We start from the raw sequence: 21,150 nt of genomic DNA on the forward strand, positions 1-21,150 counted from the left end.
CTCACCCATTCTGGTGGCGAATTTACGCAACGGTGCCCAAGTGCTCCGACTGAAATTTCTTTGATCTCTCCCTTTGCCCAACCCCCGTCCCCTGGTGCAAGGCACGTTCCTGCTGAGGTTCCGGGAGATGCTCTCCCCAGGACCCACTCCTGCCTACGCCCAGGAAACCCGCTCCCCTTGGCCGGCCAGCGCTACAAAGTACTTACGTAAAGTCGCAGAGATCCGGGTCTGGCCGGACAGCCTCCGATCGACGCACTCAGGCAACTTCTGCCCTCGGAATCTCTGCGGCTGCGGTTCTAAAGCCAGCGCTCCCTCCCCTCCTGCCAGCCCCCTCCGCCCTTCGGCCGCCGCCATTGGCTCGGGTGGTGCTAGCAATCGGCCTGGGAACCAGGAAGAGGATTGGACCGCGGGCCTGTCATATCAACTGGGTTGGGGAGCTGAGAGGATAGACACAGGGATGGGCACTTGGGAGGGATGGGAGCTGTAACTCTTTGGCGGTGAGCGGAGACTGGTCCCCATGGCCTGATTTTCCTCTTCCTACCTGGGCTAAGAAGTTAGGAGTCCACAGTACCTGACTTGGAGTACATGTTCAAAAAATCTTGTAGAATAAATGTAAAGATGGTAATGTCGGAAAAAGTTTGAACGTCATCCACTTGGATCTAGGGTGGGGATAGGTGCAGTATTTCCTGCACTCTTGAAGAGGAACAGGACTGGCTTCATCTGCTCACATCAGCTCACATCAGCTCAGGTGCCAAAGGATGCTGAAGGGAACCTCACCTATTGTCCCTTTCTTTGTTTGTGTTTGTTTTGAAACAGGGTCTCACTGGCTTGGAACTCTTGATCTTTCTGCTTCAACCTCCCGAGTTTTGGAATTACAGGCGTGCACCACCACCACACCAGGCTCATCCCTTTCTTTAAGAAGTCAAGGGAGCCAGAATAGGCAGGGTAAGTCCCTCTTGCCTTTGGCCTCTAGCCAAATGAACTGGTAGCTAAAATCACCTGTCTAGGAGGTTTGTCCATGCTGAGAGGAGAGGTCGAGGAAGTAACTTGGATTGGCTGGAAATGGGTATCAGTTCTCATCTGTCTCCTTTAACCAGAGGAAACTTAGAGATGCTACTGCTCCCCAGCGTACCATTTTGTCTCCTCTGCTTCCATGTCATACCTGACACACAGAGATTTCCCCTCCTTATCTTCATTCCTATCCTTTGGCTCATCGTAGGTTCAAAATGGGTTTGTGGGCCAGAGTTGTAGGTATTCTACAGCATCCAGTCAAGAGATTGGTTTGTGGGACAGCTGTAGAAGAAAAAGTCTAGCTCTAATCATAATCATTTTTGTTCAGGAAATGTATGCTTGGGAAGTTTTGACAAAACTTTAAATTGGTTCAGTTAAGGCCCATTTTGCATGCACCAGGAAAAATACTAAATTCAGAGAAGCTTCAAAATTGAATGTTCTTGTAAAGGAGCCCCCACTTGATCAGCTGCTATGAATTTCCTTAGAGGAATTAATCTGTAGTGAGTGCCAGGGCTTAAATGAGGAGTGGAGAGTTTATATACTGCCTAAAGGTAGACTAGCAGAGAAAGACTTGGCACTGGGGAAAAGCCTTGTTAAATATTAATTAATGATTAACCAAGTGGCAGAACTTATGAAAGGCACAGTAAGGTGAAAAAGAAAGGAGAGGGCAATCGTGCTTTCCGAAACATTGAAGTTCTGTTATAAGAAATTTTGTACTGGATTAGATTTGAGTCAGCACAAAAAATACTGACTTCAGCATGTTGGTGTTGAGTTAAACATGCAATGCATTGACATATATGTTTTCAATAGGATCTAAAATGAGATTACTAAATAGGATCTAAAATGGTTACTAGAATTCTTTATACAAAATCTCTAGATACACTAAAGAGGGTACTTCATTCTACCTTTTACTGTGTCATTCACTATTGAAGAGTTTTCACCTGCTTTTAAACTTAAATTACAGACTTAGCAATAGCATGAAGGGTTTGTGCAAGTTTTCCAAGACAGGTATACACATCTCATACAACAAAGTATTTGATTTTAGTTTATTTTTTTTAATTATAGAAAAAAAAATTGGCTGTACCAAAGTTTGAACTCAGGACCTTGTGTTTGGCTCTACTACTTGAGCCACACTTTGGTTTATTTTTCAATTAGTATCTCAGGCTTTTTGCCTAAGCTGACCTCTGACTGACATTCTCTGATGTCTACCTCCTGAGTAGCTGGGATGACAGCCATGACACCGGACAAGTTCTAGAATTTAAATTAAGTCAAAATACATGTGTTTATATGCTGTTTACATGTGCCTGCTTCTTATTAATAGAATCTTTACTTTAATAAAAGTCCATCACCATTGTAGATTTCAGAATTCAGTCAAATGGGCTGGCAGTGTAGCTCAGTGGTAGAGCGCTTGCCTAGCATGTGCCAAGGCCCTGGGATACATCTCCAGAAACTAAAAAAAAAAATTAGTCAAATGCCATTTTTTTAATACTAGTGAGGTGGTATATACTTCCAAGATGCAGGATGATAGCACTGCCTCTTGTTGCCTCAGTAACTTTCTAGCAGGTAAAGCCTGCCTTAAGCACAGAAAGCACCTATTTGAATTCTGGTTGAGATTCCTGTTAAACAAGCCCAACAGTATAATCCAGGTAGAACTTTTTAATGAGTGCTATTAAGATAGTCAATTTGATATAACTAAGTTACCTTTATGTTGCTGCAAATCTAAAAGGTATGTTCATAATTGCTCTGAGAAGCCTAGACTCTAAGCCCAATTTAGACTGCATTTCTTTATGATCTTTCACACTATCAATTTAACACAGGAACATTTACAAAGTAACCCAAAGTTGAGAGTTAACTTGTTTGTATAAAAAAGTCTGCACAGGTGATCTTCAGGGTCCCCTCCAGCTGTTTCTAGGCAGATTATAGGCTCGAATTAATCCAACAGAGCCTTGCATAGTGTCAGGCACGTAGAAGTTCAGTAAATGTTTGTTGAACTAATGGTTATTTTATAGGTCTATTCTTGTAAAACAATAGCAACAAAAAGTTATATATAGGTCTCCCACAGACCTTGCGAATCAATAATCTAAGAGTTTTTACCCTTTCCTTCCATCTCCAGTTTTCAATCCAGCATGGTTTTGTAATAAATAACTAAAAATCAGTATCACAAAATTTTGAAAGCATTTCTTTTTCCTGATCTCCTTGAACATCATAGGAAGATCCAAATTCTACTTTAGATTTTATCTCTGGCCATTTTTTTTTTTTTTGCGATACTATAGTTTGAACTAAGAGGGCCTCATGTTTGCTAGGCAGGCTCTCTTCACCTGAACCATGCCTCCAGCCCTGTCAGTATCCTTTTAATTCACATTTTGAAACATCCCGTAATAAAAAAAATTAATTAAATAAGTAAAACAAAAATAAATAAATAAAACTTACTTTTAAAATCTGGGGATGGTGGTGTGTACCTACGTCCCAGCACTCAGGAGGCTGAAACGGGAAGATTTTGAGTTAGCAAGGTGCCATCTCAAAATTTTTTAAAAGTAATTTAAAAAACCCTTCTGTTTATACTTTACTAAAATATGATTTTGCTACCCAAACTTTACATAATAGAAGGAATAACTTAACATAATCTTCATCAATATTAATTTTCTAACTCACCTAATTGTTTTACCAGTATTTGATTTTCACTTAGTCTATCAGTTTATTTCCAGGAACTCATTTACTTTTTCTTTCATCTTATGGCTTATATGATAATTCTATTCCATGTTATGCTCTTTAGATCTTGGCTAGATCCTTGATTATTCTTTTTGTTCCACATGTTAAGCCAATTTTTATTAAAATTACATGTAATTTTAGTGTTTTCTTTTATTCTTAAGATATTAGGCTTGGAGGAAATGTTGGCAAACCTGGAAAATTCTTAAAATTTTTTTGATCCAGAGAATAAAAATTTGAACAGTTATTCCCATTGTTTACTAAATGAGGAATGTTTTTCATATTTCCAACTCAAATGAATACATGTGTAAAACACAAATGCTGATTCCTTGAATAGGCACTTGTGAAATATTGTTCAAGTCTCAGAAGTTACCATGAAGGTGAATAGTCTGCCAAGGTAGGCCAATTATTTTATAAACATTTTGTTATAAAGAAACTTCTGTGACTTGTCCAACATTATTTCCCATCTTTACTTGTTGAAAAAAAGAATAAAAAACAAAAATTCAACTAATATGTATTTACTAGCATAAAGACATATATAATCAACATTAACCTTCTATTCTGTCAATCCAATCTATGTCTATCATCACTAGACATGTTCAAAATTGTCTCAAACACAGTGTTTCCCCTGAGTTTGCTGTCTGTTAAAAGTACAATTAAGTATCTGGCAAGGCGGCACACAGCTGTAATCTCAGAATTCAGGAAGCTGAAGCAGGAGAATCATGAGTTTGAAGCCAGCCTTGGCTATATATAGAGACCCTATCGCAATAAATAAATAATCAATTAGTATTCTTTTAGGTGCCTATTAGGTTCTAGCATTGGTTATTATTATTATTATTATTGGTGGTGCTAGAGTTTGAACTCAGGGCCTCACACTTGCTAGGCAGCTGCTCTACATCTTGAGCCACTCCACCAGCCCTCTAGGTTTGAATTAAGTGTTATAAGCAGCATAGAAAAAGCATGGTCTTAACACAGAAGGAATCAAATCTAGTACTAATTCAATAGCAAAATCTATATAAGTGAAAGAAAGACAAAACATTTCCAAATAGAATATATAAGAGATGCTGCAGGAATTATGATAAAAATGAGAGTGAATGATAGGACTGAAGTAGTCAGAAAAGGAGAAAAGTCATCCTTTTTTTTTTCTCTTTTTGGTGATACTGGGGATTGACCTCAGAGTCTTGTACTTGCTAGGTAGGTGCTCTAGCCACTTTTGTGATAGGGTTTAGCTTTATTCCCAAGCTGGGCTGGACTTGATCTTGCTATTTGTGCTTCCTTATTTATCTGGGATGACAGGTGAGCCACCTAGTCCAGCCATCATTTGAGATGGGGGTCTCATGAACTTTTTGCCTGGGCTGGCCTCCAGCCATGATCCTACTAATCTCCACCTCCCAAGTACCTAGACTTACTTGTTTGAGCCACCCGCACCTGGCCCAGAGAAGGCATCTTTTGTGCAGTGAGACTCTGGGAGACTTGGAAAGATGAACAAAACTTCAAAAAGTTAAATAGAAATGAAAAACATCCTGTTCCTGGGAAGAAAACAAAATGGGAAACTTTTCAAGTTAGTTCCTAGAATTGGGCTGCCTTTCTGAGCTCCTACTTTTCTAGCTACAAATCAAAAGCTTAAAGTTTCGGCTGGAGATGTGGCTCAAGTGGTACAGTACTTTCCTAGCAAGCATAAGATCCTGAGTTCAAGTTCAAACCCCAGTACCACAAAAAAGCTTAAGATTTACCTAAAATAAAGGTGCACTGATAACATCAATGGGAAAGAATGATTGAGATCCTGTCTATTTAATCCATTAAAAAGGAAAAATATAGACAGTCTTCTGGCACCCCCTCCTTCAGGTCCACTAGATTAAACTGACAGTGGGAGGCTGTGGATACCATTTTATATAAGGTACTTGAGCATCTACAGAATTTAGTATCTGCAGGGGTCCCAGAACCAGTCTCCCATGGATATCAAGAGTAGGGGGAGGGACTATATTTGTACTTACCTTAACACCAAACAGACTTGTGACTTACAGTAATTGAACCATAAGCTACAGAAAGTCTTGCTTTTGGTTGCAGAAAGTTTGAGTTACTTTAGATATGATCTTACTAATCCCTCCTCATGAAGTCTACATCACTAATTGTGCAGGTGACATTTTGCTTTTAGAAGAAATGTAAACATACCTGTAAACTACAAGGATGTTAAGGTAAGTGGGTACACTAGCTCGAATACACATCTTAATTTCATTATTTTGTGTGTCTGTCTGGCTATGATGCATTCTTTTTGGTGAAATATTCAACTTAAAATTTCATCATAATGTTATTTCAAATATTGGAGGTTTCTGATGAGAAGGGTCTGCTAAAAGTAGTATACTAAAGATCCTTCAGAATAAATTGTAAAGCACATTTCAAATCATTCCATGATTCTCCACACCACTAAAGAAACAGACATGGTCAGTCAATTATATTGATTGTATAATTCTTGACTACGTTAGACCAGATTTTGGTGAATTTAGGAGTTTCAGGGTGTGTGTGTGTGTGTGTGTGTGTGTGTGTGTGTGTGTAAAACAGAAAGAGAACAAATATATACATTTTAAAATACTATCACTATCTATTCTCCCAAGAATTCACATCATTAAGTATTTGAGTATGTGTCTACTAAATATGCAAAATGTGACTTTAAAAAGGGATTGACAGTGTTACAGCATGGATGAACCTTGAAAACATAATGCTAACTGAAAGAAAAGACCACATATTATATGATTCCATTTATATGAAATGTACAAAAAAGGAAATTCATGGTTGATAGGGGCTGGGGAGGAGGAGAGTTGGAGGAAAATAGGGAGTTACTGCTGATGAGGAATGGGATTCCTGGGCTGGCAGAATGGCTCAAGCGATAGAATGCCTGCCTAGCAAGTGTGAGGCCCTAAGTTCAAACTCTAGCACCACCAGAAAAAAGAAAACAGATAAGGAATAGTACTTTTGGGGGGTGATGAGAATCACCTGAAAAAATTGTGTGTTGGTTGCACAGCTTTATGAAAAACCACTGGATTGTACCATTGAAGTGAATGAACCATATGGTATCAGAATTATGTCCCACTAAAGCTGTTATTTTTTTAAAGAGAGAGATTTTGACAGAATTAGAGTGCATAAAAGCACAAGGAAAACCATAATAATGAGGCTGTGACATGTGATGGCAGAAAACAAGTAGAGAAAGGATCCAAAATTACAGCAAACCAAACTATGGAAGATAAAAGCATCCATCTCTGGGTCAGGATGTTCCCTTGTTTGCCACTGGCATTGAAAAATGGACAAAGCAATTTACCACAAGAAATTTAAACATTACAAAAAACATTTTAAAGCAAATAAGCCAGAAACAGGATACCAAAAGATGATATATTGCTCCTTTGACACTTTTAGAAAGATTTAAGTTACCAAGTCACACTTGGTCTAAGTATTTAATCATAGAAAATTTTTTATTTATTTTTTATTATTTATTTATGTATTTAGGTTGTATTGGGGCTTGAACTCAGGGCCTCAGACTTACTAAGCAGACACTCTACCACTTGAGGCACTCCACCAGTTAGAATGGTTTTTATAACTTGCAATTCTAAAGTTATTTGGACGTTTGGTCTAAATAACAGAAAGTTTCCTTAGGAAGTGTCAAAGAAAGATTGAGGATACAAAGTTTCCTTTGGAATCAACAAATATCTCTTTGATAATTCAGCACCAAGAATGCTGTCACTGGTTTATCAGTGTCATCATGTCACTTGAACAAGGGTGCAAATAGAATAAAACTGTCACACAGAGAGCCTTTCCCTTTGACATACTGGCCAGCATTATGGTAGAATAAATCCCATTTAATGGATGGAATGGAGCAAGACTGCAACTAAACCTCACTAAACTTTAAAATGTTTCAAAAGGCAGGGTGCATACAGGTGGCTCACACTTGTAACTCTAGCTACTTGGGAGGCAGAGAAGATCAGAAGAATTGCAGTTTCAGGCCAGCCTGCACAAAATGTTTGCAAGACCCTATCTCAACCAATAGCTGGGGGCGGTAGTATGTGCCTGTCATTGCAGCTAAGCGAGGAAGCACAAATAGGAGGATTGCAGTCCAGGCGGACCTAGGAAAAAACAAAACAAAACAAAACAGCAATAACAAATGATACCCTATCTCAAAAACAACCAATGGAAAATGAGCTAGGGGTGTGGCTCAAGTGGTAAAGTACCTACCTTGCAAGCAAAAGGCTCCAAGTTCAACTCTCAGTAACCACCAAAAAGTAAGATAAAACTAAAAAATAATTTGAGAGTCCTATGGAAATAACATCATGTGAAACAAGATCAAATTACTAAAGAATATTTTCTCAGGGGTTAGAATGAGGCCCTGAGTTCAAACCCCAGTACCACCAAAAGAAAAAAAGAGAGGAAAAAGAAAACAAACAAATGAGCATAGTGGTGTGCCAATAAAACTTTGAGAACAGGCAGCAACAGATGGGGCTGGAGGTTATACTTTGCCAAGCCCTGTCTGGATTTCTCTGCTTACTTCAGTGTAGTCTTGGCACCTGGATGGAGCTGTATATTCTAAAAGGGGCATTTAGCTAAGAAGTGGTTCATGACTGAAGATATGGAATAGATTAAAATAGAAAGTAGCACTCCTTATCACAATCCTAGGTCTTCACAATCTTCAATGCCAAACAACTGGCAGATGGCTATCTACACTCTTTCCCCTTTCAAATTTGAGTGTGATAGTAATGGCAAAATTCTATTGGGGGTGGAGAGTAAATGACAACTACTATCACTGCTTCTTATTGAGTTACTTTTATATGACATGGCTCCTTCTAGAATTTTGTAGATGTTGTCTCATGTAATGCTATTAACTCTCCCATTTTTCAGGTGAGAAAAGTAAGGCTTACAGAAGAAATAGCTTTTGGTTAGTGATGCAGCGGCTGGAGTGTGTTGGTGGGGGGAGATGATTCCATCTCATGTCTGACACTACTGGCTGTGATCAGAGTCATAGGATTTTACAGGAACTATATACTGTACTTTTATCCTAAGTAGCACAGATGGGAGCACTGCTGATGACTTTGCTTTTCTTCTCATCTCCATGGAAAATTAGCCCAATGGCAGTAAATTTCCTAGATAACCAGGCACATTTATATCTCACTCACCCCTCAAATTTATATGCTAAAACCTTCCCAGGTGATAATATTAGAAAGAAGGGTCTTTGGGAGGTTGAGAATGGGATTAGTGTCTTTATAAAAAGGCACCAGAGAGCTGCCTTGCCTGTCTGCCAGATGAGGACACCTGACGGTGCGTGCCATCTATGCTACAGAGAGCCCTCACCTGACATGGAATCTGCTGTTGCCTTGATTTTGAACTTCCCAGCCTTTTGAACTGTGAATAACAAATTTCTGTTCTTCCTAAATTACCCAACCTAAGATATTTTATTATGGCAACACAAACAGGCTAAGACATTATACTCATGGCTAATCTATTTTTAGCTGTGTATAATAGTATGCATTTATTTCCTCAAAATTCTACCCATGTTGTTTTCATCAAATGAAACTCAGTTTTGAGGAGTAAGTAATGGATCCATGTAATAGCAATTTATGCCAAAGGCAACCAGAAGAATAATTCTACCTTACTACTTGGTAATATTTTTATGATAGGCAAGCATTCTACCACTTGACTTGTGCCCCCAGCTCCTTACTAGTTTTTAGATGAAGCCTGGCTATAATAATATAGATGTTTGAGTACTAAGAAGAATAAGAGCAAAGAGTGTTTTATTTTCAGATTGTATTCTATAGGGTACAAAATTTAGTACAATTTTAGTGAAAGGTTTGTCAAACCAGTTATTTGAGGGTTTTTTGTTTGTTTGGGTTTTGTTGTTTTGTTTTGTTTTTGCAGTACTACAGAATGAACTTGTGGCCTTACACTTGGTGGGAAAACACTTTAACTATGCCTCAGTCCAAGCCAGTCATTTGTTCCAAATACCAAACAACAGATTTTCAACTGCCCACTTGGCAGAATAGAGACAGAAGCATAATTTATCATGTTTTCCAGAAAATGCAGTTACACCTCAGTTTGTACTACCTGATGAACTCTGACATATAGATCACATACATCATTATGAAGGGGAAGTTTTAAGCAAATTAAATATATTCTAAAATAAATGTCTGTAAAGAAAAACACTAGCCCAGCGCTGGTGGCTCACACCTGCAATTCTAGCTACTTGGGAGGCAGAGATCAGAAGGATCATGGTTCGAAGCCAGCCAACGCAGGTAGTTTAGGAGACCTTATCTCAAAAAATACCCAACTTTAAAAAGGGCAGGTAGAGTGGCTCAAGAGGCAGAGTGCCTGACTAGGGAATGTAAGGCCCTGAGTTCAAACCCCAGTACCACCTAAACACCCAAAGCACGTGGCTGATATTTCTTCTAATTTTATTGAATATAGATGCTCCTAAAGCATCAAAAAGTAAAGTAATTTGATAATCAGATAATTAGATTATTGTATTAGAAGAAATGTGATAGATCCTCTCCCTTGCTTTAATATTCTCTTTCTGTTGCTCTGTCTCTCTATCTCTCTTTTTTCCTCGTGTTGAATTGGGGTTTTGAACTCAGAACCACACCTCCAGCCCTTCCTCACTTTATAGATTAGTAAAACAGGCCTACAGGAACAAAATGACTTGCCCTAATCTTTTGACTCTTTCTAAATTCTTTTATAAAGTTACTTTAACAGGTGGCTTTTTTAAGGATTTTGATTTTCTTTCTATATTTTTCAATTGTAATGGTGACTTTTTAAGTGTACAAGGTAATGATGTATACCCAGGACACTGACATAATTCAAGCCATGTAGTAGGGTGGAGTTACTTCCAGCTGTCAGTTTCCTGTGAAGTGAACAATAAGGGAACATCTACCAGTGGCAAGCGCCTGCAGGCCCAGCTGCTGGGGAGGCTAAGGCAGGAGGATGGCTTGAGCCCAGCACTAAGAGACCAACCTGGGCAACACAGTGAGACTCAACAAACAATGAAACAATAGGTTGAGTGTAAAAAGTGGGAGGAGTATATTGCCAAAGGAAATGCAAAATCTAAGCTTTAAGGATCTAATCCAAGATAAGAGTTTGAGAGGGAAGCAAGATAACATAAAGGAAACCCGAATAGCACCTCAGCAGAGGGGAAGAGAAGTTTTTTTCTTTTTGTTTTTGGAGCCGGTTCTCTGACAGATCACACAATGCAAAGATCTTTTATTTGAACTGCTCCTTAAGTCTACTATCTTATAATTCTAACACTAAGCAGCATGAAATTCAATATATTATTTTAGGAGGCTGAAGTAAATTATTCACATCATTAGGAAAAATTCATTGTCTACAAAGAGCTCCCTTGTCAGGTCATCGGAAGACTTAATTTGCTTCGCTTCCTTAATTCTCCTTTCCCCCTTACCTTACCTTTGAGGGTACTAGATTCTTTCTCTTCTGTTATAGGAAAGTGAAGATTTGTCTCTTTATCAAATCTGAGAAATAAATTCTAGTCCTATTTATCCTTTCTCTCCTCCTCCTTTTTCTTCTTCCTCCTCCTCCTCCTCCTCCTCCTTTTCCTCTTCCTTCTCCTCCTTCTACTTCTTCTTTTTACCTTGATTGAAACCGGTACTAACCATTAAAATGACAGTAGCACTGGATTAGTGTAAATATTAACTTTTATGATTGTAATTCTAGCAACTGTGAAGATTGAGATGGGGAGGATCGAGGTTCCGGGACAATCTCAGAAAAAAAAAGTTTGTGAGACTCCATCTCAACCAACAGTGCAGTGATGTGTTTCTGTCATTCCAAACTATCTGGGAAAGCACAAATAGGATTGTAGTCCAGGACTGCCTATCTCAAGCAAGACCTTATCTCAAAAGTAACCAATGCAGCCAGGTGCCAGTGGCTCACATCTGTAATCCTAGCTACTTAGAGGCTGAGATTAGGAAGATTGCAGTTGGAGGCTAGCATGGTCAAATTAGTTCCAAACCCCATCTGCAAAATAGCCAGAACAAAATGGAATGAAAGTGTGGCTTAAAGCAGTAGATTGCCTGCTTTGCAAGCCCAAAGCCCTGAGTTCAAACCTCAGACCCCCCCCAAAAATAACCAACACAAAAAGGACTGCAGTGTGACTTTAGTGGTAGAGTGTCTGCCTAGCAAGCAGGAGGCCCCAAATTTGATCCCCAGTACCACAAAAAATCATCTCTCTCTCTCTCTCTCTTTTTCTCTCTCTCTCCCTCTCCCCCCCATGCCCCCTTTTTCTCCTCTCTATCTCTATGCTTTTCAGAACAGAAAACCCACCAAAGGGAGAAACATAGATAATAGATTGCCAAGGATTAAGATTACTTCCTTTATTATGTATGCACTTATTTTTGATGCCAGGAATCAAACCCAGGGTCCTGAGTGTGTTAGACCCACGCTCTACCACTGAGCTACATCTCCAGCATGCAGTACTCCCTTGATTCTGAATATGCTACCAGCCTCTCCAGCTCCCTGCAATTTATGATTATGTATTGAAACTCCACGAACCACAGAATAGATGTGCAAAACTAGAACCAGTTGCCGGGGCTCTTCTTTTAAATTTGTCTTGCAATACTTAAAAGAGTAGTGTATATCATTCTTTTTACCAGAATTGATTTAGAATACTAAGGTCTTTTATATGCTTTATTTTCATTTTGAATAACTATAATTTTTTTCAAAAAATAAATCAATACTTTCATGAATATTTATATCAACTCAACATTTTTGTGGAGGAAGAAAATCCTCTTAAGGTTTGAACAGCTTAGGCTCCAAAGTGCAGAGTCAGAAAATTGGGCTAATTGAATGCTTTTATAGTACTGTAATTTTTCCAAATGTCTTATAGCTTGTTGCTAATAATTAGGAGTACAAATTTCATTTCCAAAAGGAAAATTGGTACATAATTTATAACATCCATGAAAGCTTGAAATATTACCTAAATTTAAGAAATGCATAGCCATTAGCAGTTTCTCCATTATTTAAAGACTATATAAAACGATAGTGCCATGTGCATTGCTAATTTCTGTTTTCAGTTATTTTGATGAAAAACCATTCCATTAATCACAATAGCTTGATATCCCAGTAGAAACTTAAGATTTGCTTAAACATCAAAAAACTTAAAGCCAACATTTTCAACCTCAATACAGCGTCCACTTCTTTTCCACTTCCTTACTAAGATAGACCATTTCACTTACTGCTTTGAAGGCTTAATGCCAATCCCATGATTGACCAACAAATGATTGTACTACTTAACAACTCTACTGCAAAATACTTCCTTTTCTGTTGTAATACTACCTAACACACTTACACATCATTTAATGAGATTTAATTTTATAAGTAATGAGTTTTCAAGTTTCATGCAGATTTTGGCACTGTTTATTGGAGTCTGAAAGCATGTAATATCCTAACACAATATAGCCATGATACAAGGTGAAGGCTGTTGTTTTTTACTTGGTACTCCTGTCCATATTTGCTTCAAACAGCTGTTCTCTTGTCATTGATTTGGTTCTGGTGTCTCTTCTGTGAAACTAGGATAAATATTTATGATTCATGTTTTAAATTAATCGCAAGTAAAAAAAGGCTGTATTGAGAGGCACTTTTAATTCCTTGCTCCCCCAACTTTATAGGCTCGTAAGCTTTTAAAAAAACTTTAAAAAGTTATCATAAGTGTGGAGATGTGGCTCAAGCAGTAGAGCACCTGCCTACCAAGTGCGAGGCCCTGAGGTCAACCCCCAGTACAAGAAAAAATATAAAAATCAAGGAAAAGTCGTTACTATACCTGTTTCAGAATCTTCTTGGTAAGGCACAAAAAAAAGAAATTAATTCTCCTATTCTGATACCAAATGCAAATCAACGTGCAAAATAGTGGAACATTCTACAGATTTTCTGCTGCCATTTCTCATCCCACCCTCAGCTTTCACATTCCCTTATGTATTCCAGCCAAAACAAATCATCCATCTCAAATAATCCGGTTAGGGGGATAGAATGGGAAACATGCTCAGGAGAGAATCAGAACTTTAAGTCTGTCTTGGTCACTTACTATTAATGTGGCATTGAGAAAGTCACTTTGCCTTGGTATCCTCATGTGAAAATTCAGAGAAAATTCACTTTGGCCTAGTCTTAGGTATATATCATGGGTACATTTAGAGACTGGTAAAACAATTAGGTGAGTTAGAAAATTAATCAAGTACTGATCAAGATTCTTTTAAGTTATTCTATTATATAAAGTTTGGGTAGCAAAAACATATTTTAGTAAAGTGTAAAAAGAAGGTACATAGTGTTAATCAAAAATGTCTCTTTTCATTTACGGATGTCCATCTGTGAGGCCTGCCTTCACATTCCTTCTTCACTCAGCAAATCCCTAACCATCCTAAATCCCACATTAAATGTCATCCCCTTGGGGATGACTTTCCAGCCCCTCCAGGCAGAGCTAATGCTTCTGTCTGCATTCTTATAACATCTTACACATAGTTCTCATTGCTATTGTTGTTGTTGATTTGTCTACTCGCCCAGCTAGACTACAATAAACTCCTTAAGGGCAGTGACCCTTTCTTATTGGTCTTTGTATCTGTAGTTTCTAAATCCAGGAACATAATAGAGCAAATAAGTATTTGATGAGATGTGAAGAGACTGAATTGTCTGCCAGAACTTTTACTAGAACATAGGATTTGACAGTCCTTTTTAATTTTTATTTATTTATTTATTTGAATTCAAGGTCTCACGAATGTTCTCTGCCACTTGAGCCACTCCACCAGCATTTTCTTTGTGTTGGGTATTTTTAGATAGGTTCTCACATTTTGCCCAGGCTAGCCTCCAACTTCCATCCTCCTGATCTCTGCCTCCTGAGTAGCTAGGATTATAGGCGTGAACCACTGGCACTTGGCTGACTGTCTTTTTTAATTCACACATCTATCCCTACTAAACCATGAAATTGTTTAGGCAAGGTCCTCTTTCTGGGTATTTGCAGCACCTGCAAAATGCCTGGCTCAATGAATATCTGTTGAAATAAAGTAGACAAATCTCTCTCTTTTAGGTCTTTCACCCTTTCTTTTTTGTTATTTGAGTACTCTCCTCTTCCCATGTCACACTATCTGCCTTTCCCTGTAGGCTGTCAGTCTTTTTGTTTCTGCCCATGAGGATGGAGCATGGCACTCAGGCCTCCTGCCTGTTGTAAGCACTCAACACCCTTTCATTGAGTTAAATCCCTAGCTCATCCTTTTAAGTATGGAGAATTAAACTCACCAAGTCAAATACCTGCCCTGCCCCACTTTGAGTATGGAATGGTCAATTAATGACCTCCTATGGATCTGAGAGAAATGCTGGGTTCTGCCTCCATTTCTAATCACCACAAGTGAACTCCATTTTGTTTTTGTTTGCCCAGCAACCTAGAAAGGGCCATTTCTCATGCTGATTTTAATGTGAAGCAATTTGGGTTCTAGTTGAGTATTCAAGTAGATAGTGTACTAGAATTATTTCTGTATTCCATTTCTCTATCAACCATTATCAATAGTACTTTAAGATGGATGCATGGCATTCTTTGGTATTTTCTCATGCAAATTTGGTCTTTACTGGGTTAAATCAAGTATCATAGTCCTTTCCTTTTCAGTCTTTTTATTATCAAAATTAATTCGTACCCAACCATGCAACTTTCAAGGATGGACTATGAGACATTTCTCATATGATCACAATTTTAAAGTTTTGGAGGGAGCTTTTGCTATTAAGTTAAAAAGACTCATAGAGGCTGGGGATGTAGCTCAGTGGTAGAGCACTTGCTTTGCACTCTTGTGGCCCTGGGTCCTATCACCAACACCCCTTCTCCTAAGAAAAGACAGCTTATAAATATTTATGGTGTTAGTTATGTACATCAATTGGTATACCAGTTTGTACAGGAGAAATGTTTTGGTCTGAAAGTCCTAAATTGGAACAAATTTAGAATAAGTATTGTTAGTAAAATTTTCCTTTTACTTTATCCTGAAAATTGTTTTATCTCCCTTCAGACATCTGTTCCCAGGAGACTTGTCTTTCTCCACATCCTCCTCTTTCAGTTAGGAGACAGATAAGCAGTTGTCTTGAGACTATAAGGTCACTGGCATTCCATAAATGGATTCCAGTGCCTGCTACAGAAACAAATGGTAAGTGTTCTCTGTCACTTGCAAACTATAAATTAATTAAGTTGACAACTTTTCCTTTTTTTTATGCTTTCAGATGGACTTTTGAAATACCTTTTATTGCATTTTTTATTATAAAAGTAACATATGGTCATTTTAGAGAATCGATAGCACAAAAAAGTATTAAAAGGAAAATAAAAATCTCAATGCCCAGAGATAACAGCTGTTAGCATTTTGATGTATTTATTTGCAGCTTTTTATGTACATATAAAAATACTTTAGAGGAAAATTGGGATCATATAATACATAAAATGTTCTATCTTGCTTTTTCAAAGTGTCCTTACATTTGAAACATTTAAAATGCTATTAAATACTTGAAAATGCCACTTTAAATTGCTACACAACATTGTGACCTGTGCAGTTTGATTCTAATTTTCCCCTTAAAATAACTTTGTACTTAACCATTTGCCTGAATTGCTTATTATTTCATTAGACTAGAATCTGAGAAAGGAACTTACTGGGTTTAAGTATGTGTTGTTTTTTTGAAAAACATTTATAAGAAATTTCAAATTGTTAAAAAAATTTTACACTAATTTACCGACCTACCAGCAGTCCATTTCACTGAACTCTATCTCAATTATTTTTATTTAAACATTCTTAATTCGATTGACAAAATGGCATGTATCACTACTGCTTTACAATGTTGACCATAGTGGCACACAGTGGCTCACTTCTACTCAGAAGACAGAGGTCTGGAGGATTGCAGTTGGAGGCCAGTTGGAGCAAAAAGTTAGCAAGACCCTATCTCAATTCATAGCTAGGCATGGTGGTGTAAGCCCGTCATCCCAGCAATGTGAAAAATATAAATATGGATATTGCTGGATAGGCTGCCCCAGGCATAAATGTGAGACCCTATCTCATGGCCCAGGCAATGTTAGCAGGACCGTATTTCAAAACAATATAAAAAAATCTAAAAGGGCTGACAGTGTGGCTGAAGCGGTAGAGTGGAGATTTTATAATAATAATATAAATTATAACATAAATTATTGAATGTGCCTAAGGTATATTCTTGTTCTTTATCTGTTTCCTCTTTTGACTTTTGTGTGCCTTTTATAGTTCAAATCTACATTCCTTTTTCAGTGTTTATAGCAAATATTTTCCCAGTTTGTGGCTTGACTTTTAGGTTTTCTTGTTTAATCATGCCTTTTGAACTTCTACTTTTTCAATTTTTGTGTGGTCTAAATCTATTGATTTTTCCCTGTGTGATTTCTTTCATTGCCTATATGGTTAAAATTCCCTTCATAGTCTGTATAGGGTTTTTTTCCAGCTTTAATTAATCAGGCTCATGATTTTGAAGGTGATGGATTTGTTCTACACAACTGCATATATAACTATAGCTGCACTTTGTTCATTTTAAATATTTTTAGACAGATTTGGAAGTGTCAGTTCTTAAAGTAGGAGCAGCTGTAATTCCTTTTAAACAGGATTGTGTGTGGAAAGAAGGAATCTTCAGCCTTTTGAAAAGAAGTCTTGAAATGTTGACATTTTATTGCAGGGAACAAGTGTGTTGATTGAACGTCCCGTGTTATTCATTTCACACTGTGTAAGAACCCTGTAACTCAAGGCAACATAATGCTCACCCTGAAGAATCCCTCAGCATTTTAATTTTACTTTGAGGGTTATCCAATTATAGCCTTATCTCAGAACACTGAAAACATTTCACTCGGATTCAAGTGGAGGTTCTTAAGTCCTCCCTCCAAATATACTCAATCAGATCCTGTGGGGCATCCTGGATGATTGTGGCTCACCCTAAAATTTGGGAATCTTGGGGCTAGGAAGGCACAGTAGTTTAAGAAATGGAACCATGGAGGCAAAGGTAAAAAAGCAAACATGTGAGGACTCGAGGTCAAAGATCTGCAACCAGTATGACAGTTAATGGCAGAGGGATAGTCAGAATGCAGGTGAAAGAGTACTTGCCTATTTATCAGAAAAAGGAGCTCTGCTAACTTAATATCCTTGTGTTCTAGAACAAGCCACAACTCTTCAGGCTCTTTATCTTTAAAATGAAGACAAGAAGTACGAGCTTGGGGTATGGCTTACTGCTGGAGTGCTCACCTAGTATATGCAAGGTCCTGGCTTTATCTCTAGCACGGGGGGCGGGGGGTGGTGGTGGTGGTGGAAGTAGTACATGTACCAGAAGATGCTTTTTGCCAAGGAATCATGTAGGATTCTTCTTGATTGGGGAAAAGAATCTTCTGGATTAGAAAAGACACTCCTGTGGAACTCAACATTCTCTATTGCAAATAAAGATTCTCTAGAGTTCAGATTAGACTTTTTAACTTTGATCCTTAACTTTTTATTTTATATGTCCAGTTAGGCTTAAAGTTAATGAGATGTGATGTCCTATTAAATACATGAACTGACAACAATTTAAAAAAAAGAAGAAACGTATGTGCCCAAGTATATAAGGTTGTAAGGATCGGGTAAAATATCAAAAAACAGTACTTTGTAAACTTCTCTGGTTTTATTATTGTTAATAATAAAATCAAAAGAAGTGCTGGTAGACATCAGTTATCTATTTTTTAAATTTTTTCGAGACAGGATCTTGCCCAGTTTAGTCTCAAACTCCTGGACTTAAACAATCCTCCCACCTCAGCTGGGATTACATGTATGCATCACTGTACCTGACTGAAGTCAGCATCTAGAAGATGTGGTACCAGGTACCAGTGATTCAGTATTGACAACTGTAGTTTAGAGTAAAAAATCCAGAACCTAGAAGGACTTTAAGTTCTGGGGTGGAGAAAGAAGAGAGGGGGAGGCCCTACAGTTGATGGGCTATTTATGTTAGAAAAAGCACAATTTATTGACAAATCGACATCAGAGCATGGACAAGGCTGTGAGGTTCAGTGATCTCTGAGTGATGTGCACTGAGAGTTGTGAACAATACTCCCTCCCCATCATTTAGAATCCATTGAGCTGGGGTATGTATGAGATGAGGGCATGCCCATAAGATGTAACTAAGTTGAACTAGTTCCTAGAATTAGAAGATTGAGGGATACAGGGGTTAAAAGATGGAAGGAGTTGAAGTATGTATGTATATATATATTTTTTTCTGTGATTAAAACTTCAGAAAATAGGAAATATGCCTTCTGAATAGTATAATTTCTCTCCTCTATAGTATTTCAGGAGCTTTTATTTATTGCAAACTTACTGTAGCTCAGTGTGAGGGAGTTAAGAGTAGAATCTATAGCCCATCTGTAGTTATTTGAGACAGTCTGATGCAAGTTGTGTTCATTAATTTTACTGAAAGAGTGTGGGCTTTACGTCTGCCAGGAACTACCTAAATTATTCCTGAGTTGGAATTCCCTCTCGATTTCTTACTATCTGTATGGTCTTGAATATGATGTATTTGAACCATTGTTTGCAAAATCTGGGAAGTGGAGATTTGGGGGGGCGTTGCTGGGGTCAAACTCAGGGCCTGTGCATTCTTAGCCCTGCGATAAAAATTTTAACTTGAATAGTTAATTGAGACTCAAATAAGATAGAACAGAAAAAGAACTCAGAACGATAACTAGTATTACATAGTAAGTGCCTGCTCTTCGTTTTGAATCAATTAGTCAAATTTTAATAATTTTAATCTGATTTTCTAATATAGCGCTTAAGCTCATTCTCTAACTCTGATCCTATGGGATCCTCTATTCTTCCACACTACTTTTAGCCCATTTTCTTGATCTATCTCACCATACATCTTTTTCTCTTCCATGTTCTTTTCCATTCTCACCTTTGTTTCTAAGGAAGAGGGGTTCCTTTGATCTGAAACCCAAGACTTCCCTCTAAACTAAAAATTCTGTTTTTAGCCTCCTGAATATCAAATGTATTCCCTGAGGCTTCTACTCAAAGGAATGTCTCTAAGGTAGCCTACTACTTTTTTGGCCTGCTGTTACAGTTAAGATTTTTCATATCTCCCCTCCCCTTATTCCAGAATTTTCTTTTCTTTTTATTCTTTTTCTTTTCTTGTGGTAATGAGACTCCAACCTCGGGCCTTGCACATAGTAGGTAAATGCTTAACCACTGAGCTACACTTCCAGCCCAAGAGACTTGTTTTAAAATTCTAGAATAAGTCCAGAGCTGGTGGCTCAAGCCTGTAATCCTAGCTACTTGGGAGGCTGAGATCAGGAGGATTGCTGTTTGAGGCCAGCCCAGGCAAATAGTTTATGAGACCCATCTCCAAAATAACCAGAGCAAAATGGACTGGAGGTGTGGCTCAAGCAGTAGAGGACTTGCTTTGCAAGTGTGAAGCCCTGAGTTCAAACCCCAGGCCCATAAAAAAATTCTAGAATACACTGTATTTACAGTCCATAGTTCTCTCTCTCTCTCTTCCCTTTCTGTTTTCCTTCCTTCCTTCTTCCCTTCCCTCCCCTCCCCTTCCTCCCTTCCCTCCCCTCCCCTTTCTCCTCATCCTTCCCTCTTTCTTTCTTTCCTCCATCTCCTCCCTTTCCTCCTTCTTTTCCTTCTTCTTCTTTCTCTCTCTCTTTCTTTCTGCTGGAGATTGAACCCAGGGCAACCTGCCAGAAAGTTCCTTTCTGAGATATTTGCTTAGATACATCTGAGCATGCCTCTGATCATGCCATAGTTAGTACAAAATAAAAACAGTTCACACATGCATTCATTCATTCAACAAAAACTTATCAAGCACCTTTGACATGTGAGTAAAGTTCTGGATTAACAGATTAAAATAAATAAGGGCTGGGGTTATAGCTCAGTGGTGGAGGGCTTGCTTAGCGGGGTCCCATCCCCAGCACAGCACATGCACACAAAAATATGGAACTATAGCGCCCACACTGTTGGAACAATGCACAACACAAGGAATGAATGAGTGGTAAAATGAAATAGAATGCTGAGCTGGTGGAGTGGCTCAAGTGGTAGAGCGCCTGCCTAACAAGTGTCTAGCAGGCATGAGGCCCTAAGTTCAAACCCCAGTACAAAAAAAAAAAAAAAGGAAAAGAATGTAGCTTCATAAAAGCAAGGGATTCCTCCAGTCAGAAAATCTCATGTAATTGGTTTCCTTCTGCGGCTGACAAAATGAAACATGTCAGTTTCATGAAGCCAGCCTCAGTGACAGGATTTTAAAATATTTCAACTCAGAATAGGGAAGAAATGCAATTCAATTGTCTCAACAATGAGCATAGTGTCATTGGATAACAGCAGCCTATGGGCACCAAAAGACCTTGACAATTGAAGGGCTCCATCTGTAAAGCCTTCTTTCTTTCCCTCAGGTTGTGAAAATGAAATAAAACAGTCCTCA

At 38.2% G+C, this 21,150-nt stretch overlaps 2 protein-coding genes across 3 annotated transcripts in view; one reads left to right on the forward strand and one right to left on the reverse strand.

Annotated features, from left to right (window-relative positions):
- The window catches only part of Pls3 (plastin 3), an 88,159-nt gene extending 87,801 nt beyond the window's left edge, over positions 1-358 (reverse strand). For both annotated transcript variants that reach the window (XM_074063602.1, XM_074063599.1), the window contains exon 1: positions 207-358. The gene's annotated coding sequence lies outside the window, so the exon portion shown is untranslated. The remainder of the gene's footprint in view (positions 1-206) is intronic.
- Positions 1-21,150, forward strand: part of LOC141419429 (uncharacterized) — a 39,565-nt gene that overhangs the window by 267 nt on the left and 18,148 nt on the right. Inside the window, exons 3-4 of the mRNA XM_074062224.1 lie at positions 817-945; positions 15,735-15,869. Coding sequence (XP_073918325.1) covers positions 817-945; positions 15,735-15,869 — 264 coding nt within the window. The remainder of the gene's footprint in view (positions 1-816; positions 946-15,734; positions 15,870-21,150) is intronic.

This window comes from Castor canadensis, chromosome X (assembly GCF_047511655.1).
Source record: "Castor canadensis chromosome X, mCasCan1.hap1v2, whole genome shotgun sequence".
Classification (NCBI taxonomy): Eukaryota; Metazoa; Chordata; class Mammalia; order Rodentia; family Castoridae; genus Castor; species Castor canadensis.